Source organism: Notamacropus eugenii, chromosome 2 (genome assembly GCF_028372415.1).
Source record: "Notamacropus eugenii isolate mMacEug1 chromosome 2, mMacEug1.pri_v2, whole genome shotgun sequence".
Taxonomy (NCBI): domain Eukaryota; kingdom Metazoa; phylum Chordata; class Mammalia; order Diprotodontia; family Macropodidae; genus Notamacropus; species Notamacropus eugenii.
Window position 1 is genome coordinate 311421322 of NC_092873.1, and position 18203 is coordinate 311439524.

Below are 18203 nucleotides of genomic sequence, written 5' to 3' on the forward strand. Positions count from 1 at the left end.
CTCCCCCCCGTAAAACTTAGGTTTTTATTATGATATTTTTAAAAATTAGATGAATTCTCAAAAATGACATCCGTTTTAATTCAGGGGAGTTTTTATTTCCATTAAAGTAAAGGTGATCTTTCTGTGTAGCAGTTCTGAATTTGTCTTTCTTGTTGGAAGACAAATGGGATGGGAGGGCTGAGGAGGACTTGCTTATTCACCATCCAGAAAGTGAGACCCACCACATTCAAAAGGCTAGATCACTTCCTTCCTCTTTCCTCCATTTGAAACACCAAATGATACCTGGCTAAGGAGTAAATACACCTTGCACTAGATAGCAGGGAGGCCTACAATGTTCTTGGGAAACATTTCAGTTCTCAAGACGCTGTTTCCCTAGCCTTTTGTCTTATTGATGAGTGGAAATTTCATTTCTTTAAAGGAATCTTTCTACTGGGATGCTAGCAGAGCCCACACACTAAGTCACATGATTACCTTCTGAAACATGCTTCCTAGTCATGATAACACCTAGGTGGCAGAAATGCCTAAATACAGTTTTTCTCTCTAATGTCTCTCTGGAAAACAGGTTGAAAGTCATAGAATGGTGTCCTGCAACAATCATTGACTAAATACTTCTTATGTGCCAAGCACTGTGCTGGGCACTTTACAAACATTAGCTCATTTGATCTTCACAATAATAAGCTTGGGAAAGGTAGGCTGGAGCCAGATTTTTGAGAGCCAAACAGGTAGTCATATTTTATCTTACAAGCTAGGGTGAACCACTGGAGCTCCTTAAGTAGAGGAGTGGCAGGCATTAGACCTATGTGTTAGGAATATCAGCTTCACTTCTTCATGGAAGTTGGATTGGAGAGGAGATTGGAAGCATAGAGGTTAATAAGAGACTGTTATATTAGTCCAGGTAAGAGGTGATGAGGGCTGTCTGTAGAGGGAAGGGAGTGAAGTTGAAGAACATGAAGGCAGAATTGATAAGACTTGACAACCAATTAGATGGGAGAAGTGAGGAAGAGAGGAGAGTCAAGGAAAACTCAAAAGTTTTTAATCTAGTTGACTAGAAGGATGAGGAATAAACAAGTTTGAGAAAGAGGAGAATTTAGGGAGAGGGATAATTTTTGTTTTAGATGTTTAGTTGGAGATGCTTGGGGGACATCCAATTAGAGATTGAGATTAAGTAGCTGGTGATACAGATGTGGAGTACAAGAGATAGGCTAGGGCTGGATATATAGACTGTGGAGTTGTGCATAGAAGTGACTGTTAAACTTATGGAAGCTGATAGTGTCAAGCACATTATATGGGGCTTACTAAATACTAGTTGACTGGTTGGACTAGCTGATAAGAACACCAAAGAGAGAGAGAGAATAGAGAAGACAAGAAGGGAGGTATCCTGGGGTATATGTACACACAAAGGCTGGAACACAGATAATGATTCAGAAAGAGCATTCAGAGAGGTAGGAGGAGAGCCAGCTATGAGCAGTGTCATGAAAATCCCAGGAAGCGTCTGGGACAAAAGGGTGGTCAGATGCCACAGAGAAGTTGAGAAGGATTAGGACTGAGAAAAGGCTATTGGACTTTGCAATTGGGCATCTTTGGTAAACTCGGAGAGTGACAAGGTTGGAAGCCAAATTATGAGGGGTAGAGAAGTGGCAAAGTGGAGGCCCCAATATGGCGACCACTTTGTCTAGGAATGATTGTGACAGGGAGGAGAGATATAGAATAACTTGAGAGGGGAGGGGAAGATCAAAACAATTATTTTATCTTATTTTTTAAGGATGGGGGAGATTTATTAGGGAAGAAACCAATAGGTAAGGAAAGATTTAAAATTAGGAGATGGAAGTATCAAGTGATGGACTTTGAGCTCTAAGGGCCCTTAAAAGTCATCTAGTCCAATCCCTTCATCTTGCAGATGAGGAAAATGAGTTTAAAAGGTTAAGTAGCTTGTTGAACATTATACAATTAGAGCTGGTCATTGAACCCAGGTCCTCTGACTCCAAACCAGCATTCTTTCTTCATGACTGAACATATCTGAAATATCTTTGAGGTTCATGCTTTATAAGAGCATAAGACATTTTTTCTTGTTAGAAAAATAAGTATTATAAAGAATACCTGCAAATAAGCATTATCCTTCCAAGTATTCCCCCTTGGGAGCCTATTGACTTATTCCAGCAGTGTTACCACTACTTAGAATACATTTAGAATTTCTTTTCAGAAATTGTGCCCCACCACCCCTGCTGGGCCAGTTTCCAAACCAAAGCCAGTCTTGTGATATTAGGGTCACAGTTGATTTGCTTGATTCCCCACCTCATTTCTCCAGACCTGCCTCCAAGTGACTTCTGAATGTGCCCAAAAATTAGATCCCTCCTAACAGGTCAGAGATTTGCTGTTCTTGAGGATAATTGTTTAAAATGTGATGCAGGTTCCAGAGGCAATTTTTAAAGGAAGAGTTCCAGACATTTCTTTGAATGATATCATCCCAAGGAAATAAATAAGCATGTGAGTTTTCTGAGAGACTACTTGGAAATGGGACAATTGGCTCATTTGGGTGGGTCTGGGGACATTTAGTGAAGAAACAAGGATGGCAAAGTGATGAGAGCACTGAATTCAAGAGTCATAGGACCAAGGTTCAGATTCTACTTAACTCACTTGTGTGGCTATGAGAGAGTCATTTTCTTTCCATGGGCCTCTGTTTCTTCATCTGTGAAATGAAAAAGTTAGATTAGATGATGTCTGAGGCTTCTTCCAACTCTAACTGACCGTCCTGTAGTGTAATGGTCAAATGACCATATGAACTCTTTGTTCACTCTGGAGCCCCAGGGATAGCTCTTACACTGTTTTGTTCCAAGAATCCCTGCCTCTGATGCCTACTACCTGTTCGACCTTAGGGGAATTGCTCCATTTCCCCTGGAACTTGGTTTCCTTATCTATAAAATGGAGGAAGGGAGAATTTGGACCAGATGTCTTCTGAGATCCTTTTGAGTCCCAGATCTCTGATACTGTTATCCTGGGAGCCTGGGTACTATACCTAGGAAGTCGAAGTACTACAAATAAACCAACTGACCCACAACACTAGAATTAATGGTGAGCAAGTTGGAATTTCTGATGAGGAACCAGTGAGGGCTAGCACCAGCAAGTTGCTGAGGGCACTGAGAGGTTGAGTGATTCACCCCAAGTAACATAGCCTGTGTGTATCAGAGACAGCACTTGAACCCAGATCTTTCTAATCCCCAGGCCAGCTCTCCTAGGGGATAAAGGAAAGGGAGGAAGGAGGAAATGGGGAAGGGATAATGGTTTTTCCTCTTTGAGGAGAAGAGCAGTGACTGCTCCAGAACCCAAACCCTTCACCAAACTAAGGTAGGATGCTGGATTTGCAAATCCTGCTTATGGGATCCTGGACAAGCTGGTAAGCTTCTGTCTGCTTCAGTTTCTTCATCTGTGAAATGGGGATGATAAAAGTACCTACCTCCCAGGGTTGATGTGAAGAGCAAAGGAGGTGGGATTTATAAAATGCTTTGCAAACCTTAACGTACTAAATTAATGTTAGCTATTATTATCCTCCCCAAGCTCTTTTCCACTTTTGCTGGGGGTGAGCCAGCTTCGTCACTCCTTCCCTAAATCATAAGAGAGTTGAATGTGAGACAGTGATGAACTTGGCCTCCTTCCCATTCCCCTTTCCCTGCCCTCCCCTCCTTTTCCTTCTAACAAGCCTTGGACACTCTCAAAAGAGAACTGTCATCTTGGACCTTAGGCCTGGGCTCTCCTCCCAGAGCAATTCTGGGAAACCCTCTGAGACATTAAAAAGCAAAAGCCCAGAGATTTATAGCGTGAAACAATTTCCTAGCCTGGATTTGCTGGAGCAGGGGGGAAAAACAGCAAAGTAGACATCTCTTAGCAGAAAAACTATAACAAGGGTTCCTAAACCCAGGGATCCTGGGCTTGCTTTTAAAAAATACTTTGCTAACAATTTCAATATAATTGATTTCCTTTGTGATCCTATGCGTTTTATGCATTTAAAAACATTCTTATGAGAAGGGGTCTATAGGTTTCATCCAATTTCCAAAAGGGTTCATGGGACATGAAAGGTTAAGGACCCCTTAATCTAGGAAAAAGAAAGAATTCCCTTTAAGCCTGTGCCCCATTTTAAACAGTTATCTTCAAAGACAACATATATCTGGTTTGGGGGAACCCCCACCTCTGGCAGACCCCAGTCTCTAGGCCATGGGTCTAACCTTTTATATGTGTTCCTCTAGTACAGTTTTCTTGGGGGTATTAATCTAGCTTTTCTATTTTGTTCTTCTGCTGTACACATATTATAGCCCCTGTACCTACCACCTTCAAACATTTGTAGCTCATTTCCAACATCACAGATGAGGAAACTGAGACCCATGGAGATAATATGGTTTATTCAAGGTCACACGCACAAAAGATGGGATTTGAAACCAGTTTTCTGACTCCTGAGACACTTTTCAGCATAGATATAAAAAGAACCTTAGTCTAGAGCAAGTGTTCTTAGGTTGGTCTGTGAGCTGTTTATTTTTTGAAACATTTCAATATAAACTAAGAAACATCCTTCTGAGAATAACCCCATAGACTTCACCGGATTACCAGAGGGAACTAGAACTCACCAAAAAGGTTAAGAACTCCTGCTCTAGGAGAACCTTAGCTGCTTTTTCATTTGCACCTGTGGCTCCTTCCAGTCCCGATCATTTTTAAGTCACAGACCAGCCATCCTTTTGATTTCTCCCAGACTGAAGGAAAAGCTAGGTTCCGATTCATGGAGGCACCTCCCATAACCAATGGCTTTACCCAAAAGAATCTTTAATGGATTCTGTGCTCAAATAATATTTGTTACAACAAAAATATACAGAATGTACACAATACAAAAATATTTAGAAACAAACATTGCAACTTGGCCTACCTTTCAACTACCAACTTCCTCTAGCCCTTGGAGAAGGGAATGGTCTGTTGGGCACTTATATTTAAGGCAGAAATGTTATCAATGCTCTAGTTACCATGGGAAGCATCGCTGTTGATATCCAAAACAGAAGAAATCCACAGGCCCCAGGAATCAACATTATTTGCAAACTAAGTGGGGAGCTGAGAGGAAACTGTGTTGGGCTTGGTAAGTGATGACTTCCATTTGTCTCTAGGTATTAACAATTCTTATGGAAAGCCAGCTATAGTTCCTCACCAGCAGAGGAAGTGCCCTCAGCTGATGGTTGATTGTTCAGGCCTTGCTGTCATTGTAAAGGGGCTTTATTAAGGAGCTTTCCCCAATTAAAGTCTCAAACGATTAGTGGCATCATTTAAAACACATTTCTCCTTTGAAGGGTTTTCTCCCCCTCTTCCAAGGGCTGTGATTATTTTTCTGTTTAACATGGGAATCCCACTGCCATTTTCATATTCTCTGTCCTTTGGATTCAAATTAGACAGGACCCTCAAGCCACCAGCCCCTGCCTTCCTCTAGGCTTTGTTCTGTTCTAGACTGAAGAATTAAACCAATTTCAGCACTTCCCTACCTAATTTTCCCATCCCAAGCCCTTGGTTTCAACATCAGACTAGCTAGAGTAATTACACTAGGAAAGGGAAGGAAGGGGGGGAAAAGCCCCACAACTATGAGCTTTTGACTGACTGTATAAGTGGGAGAGAATTGAGGAATGGAGTGGCTTTTAGGGTTATCTTGGTGACATGAGAAAGTAGGTGCTGCAGGTTCTTGGTAAATCCCTCTTCCTGTTGGCAACTGACCCTGAAATGAGAATGGTTGGTGTTCTTGTGACCGTGGGACACCTTAAAGGCAGCAAACAACCAACTACTCCTCTCATATTTGCAGGGACTCCAAAGGCTGCCCAGTTCATGGAGTTCACCATGCTCAGTGGATATCTGAGAACACAGGACCAGGATAGGGGATTAGGCTTCTGCCCACATGTCACTCAACTTCCAAGGTCTCACAGACAACCTGCAGAGTTGGGTAAGTAAAAGGGCAACTTGGTAGGAGTGAGGGAATCAATGTCATTTGAGGATACCCCTCTCCAGAAAGCAAAGAGCAGCTGATTGTGGGCACCAGAGAGGGCAAGAGGGTAGAATTGGGCATTTTGAGAAAAGTAAAAAGTGTGGCCAACATTTCCTCATTCCTGGGAGGGCAGAGGTTATAAATTGGGGTGTGTATGTTTTTCACACTCTAGTCCCTATCCCCCTTTATAGAATGAACCCAAGGCTAAAGTTTGGAGCAAAGTGGACTGGCTGCAAGGGTCTCCTGAGCATCTCATCACCCATCTCTTCACTAATGGGGTCATGTAGGCAGATTTCTCCCCTCCCATCCACAGCTTTAGGGTTGAGAACTTGCAAGATTGCCCAAGCATAGTAGCCAGGAGAATCCCTTAATGCAGAGAGAAATCTTGCAGGGCCCAGCTGGTGACTGTCTGCTCCTGCAGGTGGAATGGAGAATGGAACCTAAGCCACTGAGCTACCCATCCCATCCTTCCTCCCCCATCACCTTAACCCAAGTACCAATTTCCCAAAAGGGGAGGGCATCAGCTAGGGCAAAACCAAAGTACCCCTGGGGAATGAGGTAGGGGTGTATGTTCATATACACAGCTAAGATCAGCCCAACCAAAAGATCTGAAAGCCCAGTCTCTGGTTGCTGCAGAAAGGCAAGTTGATAACACTTAAGCTGTGTCCTTGGCACAATCCAGGGGATACTTTGGTGTGAGATTTGAAGCTGATAGCTGCTCTTGTTCTTGAGACTCCACTTTGGTCCTGTGCAAAAGCTACCTGGGAAGGGACGGGGGTCACCCTCAGGAAGCAAGTAGGCATTTCCTTAGTGTCCCAGTGGTATGGACTGCAGATTTTTTCCCCAGGGAAAGTATTGCCTTGAGTTCCTGGATACCCACCTTAAACTCACTATCATGGGGGTAAACCTAGATGCCTTTCCAGAGAGCCCAACTCCAACTGCCATAGAAAGGTAACTGCTACTCTGCCAACCTCCAGGGAATTGTTTGGCCATGTGACTAACCAAAAGGTCCTCCATAGACTCAGCTACCTGACATTCTGAAAAAGCAAAAAGCTCGGCCCCTCGAGACTGGGCTAATTGGAAGCTGTCTCTTGGCTGTCTGGCCAATTCCAACAAATGGATGGGAGTTTCCAAGAGTAGTCAAAATGAAATGGTACAATATATCTATTCCTCTGGAATATAGGGCCTGTCTCTGCCCAGAAAGATGGAGGTTGATTCTTTTTGGAAGTGACTTTCCTCCCCTCTCTGGGCCTTGGTTTCCTCCTCTGTAAACTGACCAAGTTGGACCAAATGATCTCCTTTCTAGGTCTAATACCTTGTGATCTACTAGGAGATGCTAACATGTCTCACTACAGCATTCAATACATATACAGAACTCCTTTCCACCTAACCAATATCCCTCCTGTTGCAGCCTCTTTTCTCCCAACTTGCTTCCACAGGGGTCTTAATTTCCAAGACTATTGAACACCTCAAGGATATAGGACTTTGTCAGGGAGGATACTCCCTCCTTTGTGCCCTAGTCATCATTTGTGAGAAGATACTGTGGCAAACTTAGTAACACCTCTCCAAATATATCTACACCCATTCCTAGCTGAATTGATACTTGAAACCTTCTTGGTTTGGTAGAACTGACCAGAGTTTGTGTTCCATAGGGGCAGTTCTGTGTCATGATGGGACACAGGAGAAAGGCTTTGCCTGTGTGACCTACATCACCATGGAGATGAGACTCTCCAGCAGAAATCACCCAAGACTGCCCTAGACAGTAACTTGTTGAAATGTGGATTTGCAGGAGAGGTTCTAATGGAGCATTTCAATGGTGATATGGATTATACTGAAATTGACCCCAGAGCCTCAGTTTTTCTTCTCTCAGTCTCCTATTGCCTGGCAAAATTCCCACCCAAAGGTACCTATAATACAATTCTCTTTTTTGGTAATTACTACACTTCCAGAGGTGATTAAAAAGTGGAACCTCAAAATCGGGGCTCTGCTAAAAGGAAAGCCAAGGGAAACTACCCTCCCCTCTCTCATTCTCCCCCTTTCATAGAAAACCCTGCCATTTCAAGACTGGAAGAGACCTCAGGGAGATCTCACCTGACCTGATTCAAAGAATATGCACTATAACATGCCCAAGAGATGGTCCTCCAGCCTCTGCTCAAAGACCTTAAGGGGGGGACTCATCACCTACAAGGTGGCTGTTCATTTCTGAAGAATTCTAATGGTTAGGAAGATTTTCCTAGCCTCGATCTTAAATTCCCCTCTTTGAAACTTCTCTCATTGCCCCCTAACTCTGCCTTCAGGATTCAAACAGAATGATCAGAACCTCTACCAGGTGACAACCCTTCAAATTCATGGAGAGAGCTATGATGTCCTTCTCATGTTTTACCCTCTCCAGGCTAAACATCCTCAATTCTTTCAATGTTGTTTTGTTGTTGTTTCAGTCACATCTGCCTCTTCATGAACCTATTTGGGGTTTTCTTGGCAAGGGTACTGGAGTGGTTTTCCATTTCCTTCTCCAGCTCATTTTTACAGATGAGGAAACTGAGGCAAACAGAGTTAAGTGACTTACTCAGGGACACATAGCTAGTGTCTGAGACTTGATTTGAACTCAGGTCTTCCTGACTCCAGGGCTATACTCTATAGCATAGATTCAAGGTTCTTCACCATTTTGGATGCTTTTCATCTCTCTCCCTCCTCCCCACCATCTTCCCACAGCTCAGAGGATTTTCAGTGAAGGCTGTAAAGTCATTGTTTCTGCTCTGGTTCACTCATCTGGCAGGATCATCAGAGGGAGGGGGATGAATGCAGACAGTCTTTAGAGGAACACTGAAGCTTTTGTTAAGAGGATAGGTCCAACAGTCATTGCCTGCTCTTTGCTCCCTATGGGCAACATCTCACACAAATTCTTGTGTTCATGGATGGAGTTGGGGGGGTACAGCGTAGTGGTGGAGGTAGACAGAGTAAGGAGAAGACCATAGGAATAAAGTTTAGATAAGAAGAGGGCCAGGACATCAGGGCAAAATGTCAAATAGAAGGAAACCAAGCAGCAATATTCAGGGATGGGAGTGGTATGACCAGAGGGGTATGAGACTGTGTGTTGAGGGTTGGTGCCAAGTAACATCTAAAGTACCCTGCATTTTTTTCCCAGTCTAGGCTTCTCTCAAGATAGGAACAGGCTCACTAGGAATGGGGCAGTCATTAGGTGGAGGGAGGGCACGTAGGTGTGGCCTCCTTTCTCCCTTCTCCTGAATTGAGATCTTAGAAGAAAATAACACACATCCCTTCTCATATGCGGACACCTCCCCACTTTGACTGGAGAATCCCACCTTTGTCAATTAGACCCAAAGGATTATAGGAGCATAGAATTAGAGCTAGAAGGAACCTTGGAAATCATTGAGTCCAAGCCCCATCCCCATTTTACAGGAGAGGAAACAGGCCTAAGGAGAGTAAATGACTTGCTCAGGATCATATAGAATTAGACTAGAATCCAGGTCTTCAAAACTGCAAGTCCAGTGCTCTATCCACTGTAGGAAGGCTGGATGACTCCTCAACTGGCTGTTCATTCTGCTCTGGTCCAGCTGCTTTACAGAGGAAGCATCCTTATCCTGCTGTCCCCTCCAGTTTTTAGCAGCACTAGGCACTGGGCCAGCTATGTCATTTCAAGAGCTAGGCCTCTGCTCATTTCTTAGGATTACACATAGGTGGAGAGGGTAGCACTGCTCAATTTTAGGTTAGGGAGGGGGTAAGAGGTTAACTTGAATTAGCCTGGGACAAGCCCAGGCCACCCAGTAGTATCCAAAATTCCCAAACCTGGGCCTGCTCTGGCAAGAACGAACATTGCCGTCTTCATCTTTATATAATGGCCTTTCAATGAATGTCTTTGGCTAGGATTTTCCTTTGTAGCCCATCCAATTCCATATACAAAAATAGAGCCACTAAGCATCTTGCTTCTTCCTTCCCTCTCTAAACCAAGCTGGCAATGAAAAATAAATGAAAATGAAAATGCTCAAGAGTTTGATCTCCATCAGCAGCCTGAGGGGGCTCTTCATGGAGGAGGGGGCAACCGGAGGTCCAATAAGCTGTAGGCAAAGACATTCCAGAATATTGCAAACAACACGAAGACTGTATACATGGCCATGAAGATCCACCACAGGGACTGGTCCTGGAGTCTCTGCTCATAGTTCCTTAAGACCACCACTCCCAGGGTGATGCCCACTGCCACACCACCCAGGTGGGCCACGAAGCTAGGGTGTGGGCACGGAGGGTATGCTGATGGGTGGAAGCGCAGCCAGACAGCCCTGCCAAACTCCATGCTCACTGCAAGGGGTGAGAGAAACAGAGGGGACCAGGTGGGTGATGGCACAGGGCAAGATCATGGAAGAAAAAAGCTGGAAGGGACCTCAAAGATCATCAAGTCCACATCTCTCATTTTACAGGTTTGGAAACTAAGGGTCAGAAAAGATAAATGACTTGATCAAGGTCACACTGGTGTAGCCAGTACTCATAGAATCACAGAATTAAAGTTGGAAGAAATCCTAGGGGGCCTCATTTTGCAGAGAGAGAAACCGAGGCAAAAACAGGTTAAGTGACTTGCCCAGGGTCACACAACCAGTCTAAGGTGCGTTCTTTTGTTGCTAAATCCACCCCAGTTCCCACTGGTCAGGAGAACTGGACCCTAGGCCTCGTACCTCTGAGGTTATGCTATGGGTCACCATAATGAGTCTTTTCACCTACCTAATTTTCAGTTTTCCCATCTTTAAAATGGACATTTACCTTTTAATTTGTAACCTATATTTCTGATACTTTTGACTTAGAAGAAATCCCTATAATGGCCATAATGATGATGATGCTGGCTTATTTATTTAATTTATGCTTCCCCTTCCTTCCTCTACCTCCACCACCCCAAGAACTGTACAGAGACTCAGATCGGTGGGTAGAGAGTCTAGTTCCAAGGGGTCAAACAGCGGCAGTAAGAGCCCCTCCTCCTTGTGCATCCTGAACCAAATTAAAATGTAACTGGGAAAGACTTATCAAAATAATAAAAAATAATGAAACATGGATAACGTTAAAGTTTAAAACTAAGCCAATAGCCCATGAGGATCCTTATGTATGGATTAGCGGCCCCTGTTTCAGTTGGAATTGGAGCCCACTGCTCTAAAGGATTTCTTAATTTGTCGCTTCTCCAGCCCCTTGTCCTGTAACTCTAGATGTCACCTCTAGGTGGCAGCACCACAACCATAAATTTCAGCCAGGCTCTTCCCCCTAAGCTACCCGTTTCCCAGGACACCCTGAGGTCTACAGTGACAAGGTCTTACCCCAAACATCACTGGCTCTTTTAGGAGTCTCAGGATGGGGCAGTCTTTTTAAAGAAAGAAATCAGGGCTTGCACAGATAGTTTCCTTCCCTCTTCTCAAGGGAAAAAGAGAAAATGTATCAGTACACATAAACTCATTTTATTATTTATTATTAAATCCGGTGCCCCTAGGGAAAGAGGTTTCTTATCTACCTAGAGAAGCCAAAACAAGTTCCAGCTCTTTAGCTTTCCCCAGGACTGTGGGGTCTCAGCCCTGAACTAGGATTCTAAGTCTATCCATCTCTTATTAAAAGCTCTGTGGGTAATCTTTCAATTAGGGAAGACCTTAGAAGTCATCTTCAACCCTCCTCATTATACATGTAGGGAAACTGAGGCCAAAAGAAGGCCCAAAACATTGCCTAATGATGCATACCTCTTACAACCACAGAATCACAGGTTTAGGGCTTAGGATCACTGAAAAGTTTAAGTGACTTGTCCAGGCTCGCTGGGTAAGTGACAGAAACAGTCCTTGAATCTAAGTTTTTCTGAGGCTACACTGATGAAATAATGGGTTTGGTCCCTACCTTCCCCCCCAAAAAAGTCATGTTCAATGCCCAGCACAGAGCAGTGCACACAGTAGGCACTTAATAAATGCTTCTTAAATTAATTTTTAGGCAGGGTTGGGTAGCTATTCAAGTTTACGCCTAAGGTAGACTGGAAGTATGGTGCAGAGCCTCTTGCTGACCTTCCTCCTTATCCAAGCAGAATAAGGCTGCCCCATTCACCTTCACTGCCTACTCAATCCTGTCTGGGCTGCTGGAGTCATGCCTTCTTCCCTGCCTCCTTATATAGGAGGCAGTGAGGAATCCTGGGAAATTCACTTGACCCAAGTATGAATCCTACCTCTGAGAATTACTAAATGTGTGACCCTGGGCAAGTCATTTCACATTTCAATTTCCTTATCTGTAAAATAAGAATTAAAAATTGGAGTCCTTTATCTACCTCACAAGGTTGCTGTGAGGCTCAAGTGAGATACTGTATATAAGACATTTTGCAAACTTGAAGGCTCAGGGGTTAGGCAAATGGAAACTTACTACAGATTAAGGCCACGGCCATCCTCAGCAGCTTGAACTGACACTCCATTCCTGACCAGTTCTGGAAAAAAAGGAAAGAAATAGAAATCATTTCCATGCCAAAAGCCTCACTTTAAGAACTGAGTTGCTTTTTCTAAGAAAAGAATTGAAAACTAGAATGGTGTACAGTTCTAAAACTTCATCAGTTGGGGAGAGACTGAAGAAGTAACAGCATAGGAATGTGATGAAATACTCTTGTGCTATAAGAAATGACGAAAGATGGATTCAAAGAAACCTTGGAAGATTTGTATGAACTGATGCAGAGTGAAGGGAGCAGAAGCAGAACAATTTATATCATTTTGGAAGATTTAAAGAACTCTGATCAACTCCATGACCAATCATAATTCCAGAGGATCAGTATGAAAAATGTTGTCCACTTTCTTATAGAGAGTTGACAGATTCAAGATGCAGGAAGAGATAGACATGGTTATTGATTGATGAAATTTGTTTTAATTGACTAAGTGTATTTGTCACAAGGGTTTTGTTTTCTAATTTTTTTCAATAAAAGAAGTGTAAGAGAGATAAAATGTATTTTTGTTTATGGAAAACGATTAATCAAAAAGAATTAAGCTATATAGGTTAATCTGATTATGTGTTTGAAAAGAAAAACAAGCTGTGTATAATAGAGACCTGCAGTTTCATGTATAATCCTCTCTTGTTCTATTGTGCATACCCAAATGTCCATATTATTTGGTGTTTGCTGAGAATAAAAAAAATTTTTAAAAGAACCAAGCTATAAAAACCAGTCTCTGCAAAGCAAATAAATGCTTTCCACCGAGGAGGGTAGAAAACAGTGTTATTTACTTTTTAAGCTAATTTTCCATTAGCTTGTAAGCTCCTAGAGAGTAGGAATTATTTCATTCTTTGTCTTTCTATCCCAGCACCTAGGACAATGAATGGTGCTTAGTAAATGTTTGTTGACAGATTTTATGCAAGGATACCTAGCAGCATTCTCTAAGGTAACTGCTGCCTCATCCCCAACACCCTCCTTCTCCAAGTGCATTTTAACAATTCACTTTGCAGAAACTCAGATTGCTTGGAAGCTTTTCAGGGGTACATCAGTGGCATAAATCAGAGAAGAACTGTTTTTGCTGCCTGCTCTAAATGCAGTTCAGTGGTAATTTTCCAGTTCCTTTTTGGGGGAGAACGAGTTAAATCCAGAGGCACTTCCCACAAGGAGTCCAGTTCAGCGACAGAGGTAGGTATCCGTGCCAGGGAACACACAATGAATTCTACTGTGTAAAAGATCTGCTCTCTAGTGAACAGCCTGCGGAGGGCAAATTGGTAAAAAGAGAAATCTTTAGACATCTCCCTGTACCTCCCCTTTCCCATTATTTCTCACTGACCAGCAAACCATTCTTTACAAAATGTGAGATGTAAGACACACGAGTTCTCTTTAGAACAGAAAATCTAATCCCCAAATAGGGATTCAATAACTTCTTAGAAGCAGATGGCTGGGGAGCGTCACTGGCTGGTTTGTGTCCCAAAGGGAAACCTCATGAGAAATGGGTAACAGCAATAAAAAAAGGAGTAAGGTTTTTCCCACTGGCTTTGACCAACACAATTCTATTTCTGTTGATTTTGTAAGGGTGCATTTTCTATTCTGTCCATTGTCTGTTAATATAAATCTAGAAGGGAACTGGAGGGTTCATCTAGTTCAGAGGTGAGGAACCTGCAGCCTTGAGGCCACATGTGGCCTTCTAAGTCTTTGTGTGCAGCCTTTTGACTGAATCTAAGTTTTACAGAACAAATCCTTTTATCAAGGGGATTTGTTCTGTGAAGTTTGAATTCAGTCAAATGGCCGCACTTGAGGACTTAGAGGGTCACATGTGGCCTCAAGGCCACAGGTTCCCCACCGTTGATTTAGTGTAACTCCTTTCTGGAATTCTTTCTGAGGTTTCTCCAACAGGGGACCATCAAACCTTTGAGGAAACACTCAGTGACGGGGACCTCACTCCTTCACAACTATAGTCTATTGGATCATTGGGAAGCTATATTTGTTACTAAGTCCTTCCCTCATATAAAGATAAAATATACTTCCTTGTTACTTCATATAATTGCGGCATTTCAGAGTTAGAAAGGACCTTAGAAAACATCTAGTCCAACTTCAAACTGAAAAAGAATTCTCTCTACAAAGGACTTGACAAGTTGTCCTCCTATCTGTGCTCAAAGACCTCTAATGAGGGAGAACTCACTTCCTCCCAAGGCCACCGTTTCCACTTTTGGATTGATTTAATGGTTAGGAAGTTTTCCCTACCTAATATCAAACCCAGAATGGTCTCTCTGCTGTTTTCACCCAGTGCTTCTAGTGCTGTTCTCTAGAGCTAAGCTGAACGTAGCTAATACTTCTGTATGACAGCCCTTCAAATATTCAAAGACAACTATTGAATGCCATTCAATCCAAACTTGGATAAGCACAAGCCATGCCAGACTAACCTCATTTTCCCTTTCAGGGGAAATGGCGGATAGATCAAGAAAATGCTTCCAGCAAGGCATTTGCCAAAGTCTCTCATGCTACCCTTATGAATAAGATGAAGAAAAGTTATCTTGATGTTGGTTCAGTTAGACATTCTAGACTAGTCAAATCTAAAGAGAAGTCTGCTATTAATGGGTTGATAGTAACTTGGAGAAAGTTCTCTAGTGCGGTGCCTTGGGGATCAGTCCATGGCCCTATGCTACTTGATATTATGATCAACCACTTAGATAAGGTATAGACAACATGGTTGGAAGATCTGTATATGGCACAAAACTGAGAGGGATAGTTGACTAAAATAGTGGATGAAAGAGTCAGGCAAGATCCCAAAAGATCTCAACAAGTAAAATGATGGACTGACTCTATTATGGTTAAGTTTAGTAGGGACAGCATATATTTCTCTACTTAAGTTAAAGTGTAGGATAGGAAAGACATGGCTATACAACAAACAATTCTTTTGAAAAGGATGAATCTTAGTGGACTTAGTATAAGACAACAGCACAACATGGCAGTCAACAAATACTCTCCTAGGTTGTAAGAGAGGCATAGCTTCCAGAAGAAGGGAGATAGCTTATAGTACCTTGGTACTCAGTCCTAGTTAAACTATATTGGGAGGGATTGTTGTGGACATCACATTTTTAGGATATTGATGAAATATTGTTTATCAAAAAGAGGAGAACTAAGATGGGGAGGGCACTGAAAACCACATCACACGAGGACTACTTGAAGGAACTTGGGTTGATTATCAATGAGAAGACTTAGAGGAGATATGATACTTGTTTTCAGTGTGTGATAGGCTGTCTTATGGAAGAATGTTTGCGTTTGTTCTAACTGGTACCAGAGGACAGACAGATCTAGAAGCAGGAGAATTTGTAGCGAGGCAAAATTCAGGTTGATATTAGGAAGACTCCTAAGAAGTAGAGCCATCTCTGGGTAAAAGGGGCTGCCTCTGGAGTTAGTGAATTCCCCTTTCCTGGAGCTCTTTAAGTGGACACAGTCAGAGATGGTTTACAAAGGGTGCAAGCTGTGGTTGGAATGGTGGATAGAGTGCTGTAGTAGCAGTCAGGAAGACCTGAGGTCATCTTGTCTCAAAACACTTACTGTCTGTGCTGTTTCACCCTGGTCAAGCCACTTGTCTTTAATGATCTCAGTTTTCTCATCTGTAAAATAGGTATAATAATAGCATCTATTTCCCAGGGTTGTTATGGGTGTCAAATGTGATCTATCTAGAAAGCTTTTTGCAAACCTTAAAGTGTTATATAAATGCCAGCTATTATTATCATGGTATAGTTCATCTCTGACATATGACCTCAAAGGGCCATTCCATCTCCAACATTTTACAAGTCTATTAAGTATCTACCATGTGCAAGAAACTGGGCCAGGTCCTAGGACTACAAGAATGAAAAACAAAATGGCGGCCTCGAGGAACTTACAATCTAATAACAATAATCTAATATTAATAATAATAATTAATAATAATCTAATATTATTGTAATGTGTAATACTATCTAATATTACAATCTAATAATACAATCTAACGTGTATAAATAACCATATGGGATTGATGTTCTTGTTGTCATTTCAGTTGTGTCTAACTCTCTGTGGGACCAGTTGGGGTTTTCTTGACAAGGATAGTAGAATGGTTTGCCATTTCTTTCTCCACTCATTTTCAGATGAGGAAACTGTGACTTGAGCGACTTGCCCAGGGTCACACCGCTAGTAAGTGTCTGATACTGGATTTGGATTCAGGTTTTCCTGACTCCAGGACCAGCACTCTATTGTCTACTCTGTCACCAGCTGCCCATGATGTGGGATAGAATGAGATAAAAAATAGAGATTCCAAGAGATGGTAAAAGAATATTTGAGTAGAGAGAACACTTCCACTGTGGAAATTATGGAAACTTTCATGGAAGAAGTGGACCTGAGGTGGACTTAAAATAGAAGGATTTTGATTGGCAAGGATGAGGAGGGAGGGAGTATTTAGCATGGAGAAAAACCTCTGAACACCAGGAGGCAATGGAGAGACAGCACAGAACATGAACTAGTCAGCCCAGCTGAATATGTGAAGGGGAGGAGTGTAAACTACGGCTAGGAAAGTGGATTGGGGCCAGAAGACTTCTGGGTGATGAAACTATCAGACAGGCAAGTCAAGAATTCATCAAATATTCTGCTCTAGAAGACCCCATTTCTGTTACATTTTGCCCTTCCCCAGCTGATCTCCAACAACTTTTCCCCTAGGGTTCTTGAATCTCTATATACAGGTGTAAGATATGTGTACCCCACTTAAGGTGTGTATCCACATGAGTTATCTAAAACTATAACCATGGTTAACGGATAGCATGGATAGGTCTGATATGAGTCTTGGCTGGCCTCTGTGGCAAGTAGCCAAGGGCATTGTCCGCAAGCTAACTGAAGGGAAGACGCAAACAGGCATTCCCCAGGAGTGTTACCTAAACTCTTGTTTCCAGTCTTCAAGAGGAGTCCCTGACTAGAATTACAGCTATATGCCCTCCCTCAAATATCTCTCTGGTCTAGGGGTACAAGTCTGGGTTCAAAAGGAAAGTTGTTTCCCTGGCTGCTTCATGGGGAGGGCAGGCCTTGGCTTACATTCACCAGGGTAACTCCTTCCCACCAAGGAAGACACTGGGGACACAAAAGTCTATCACAAATAGAAAATAATCACAAGTAAATCCTTTTAGCCGAGCAAGCAGCAAGCAGTTATATAGATTAGAATATGCCAAAGAATATATGATCTTTTTAGCTGGGAGAGAGATGGGATTTCTGCTCAAACTAAGAGAGGGTATGACCTCTCAAAGACGTCCATCTTGTGGTCTTAGGGAGGCAGGCTAGACATCAGCTTCCCCTACACATCTGCTACTTCTCTCTTAACCTGTGTCTCTGGAACTACATGTATCTGTCTCACAAGAAGCTTAGGCACCAATTCCATTCCTCAAACAGATATGAGGTATGGTATTTTCCCTGCCACCATTTAGGAGTGCCACCTCGCTTCGTGGAGGTAGCAATTCACAAAATACTCCAAGACTGGAGGTTTGGAACACACACACACATACACTCACATGTGTGGGTATGCATGTATACAACACAGGCATACATAGAGGTATATAGATATACATGTTTGTGTCTTTACATTTACACACACACATACACACACACACACACACACACACACACACACACACACACACACACACACACACACACACACACACACACACACACTCTACATGATCCCTGGGGTGTCTTTTAGTCCTAGGAGTCTAATACTTAATTAAGTCTCTTAAATAGAAT

At 42.6% G+C, this 18203-nt stretch overlaps 1 protein-coding gene and 1 long non-coding RNA gene across 3 annotated transcripts in view; one reads left to right on the forward strand and one right to left on the reverse strand.

Annotated features, from left to right (window-relative positions):
• The first annotated feature begins 2490 nt into the window (after positions 1-2490).
• Positions 2491-13142, forward strand: LOC140527787 (uncharacterized). The gene is made up of 2 exons (XR_011974919.1): positions 2491-5110; positions 5819-13142. It is a non-coding gene; the product is annotated as an uncharacterized lncRNA (long non-coding RNA).
• RHBDL3 (rhomboid like 3) overlaps positions 4790-18203 on the reverse strand; it is a 68506-nt gene continuing 55092 nt past the window's right edge. For both annotated transcript variants that reach the window (XM_072644973.1, XM_072644974.1), the window contains exons 7-8: positions 12383-12443; positions 4790-10312 (exon numbers count right to left, since the gene is read on the reverse strand). In XM_072644973.1, the coding sequence (XP_072501074.1) occupies positions 10041-10312; positions 12383-12443 (333 nt within the window). In that variant the 3' untranslated portion in view covers positions 4790-10040. The remainder of the gene's footprint in view (positions 10313-12382; positions 12444-18203) is intronic.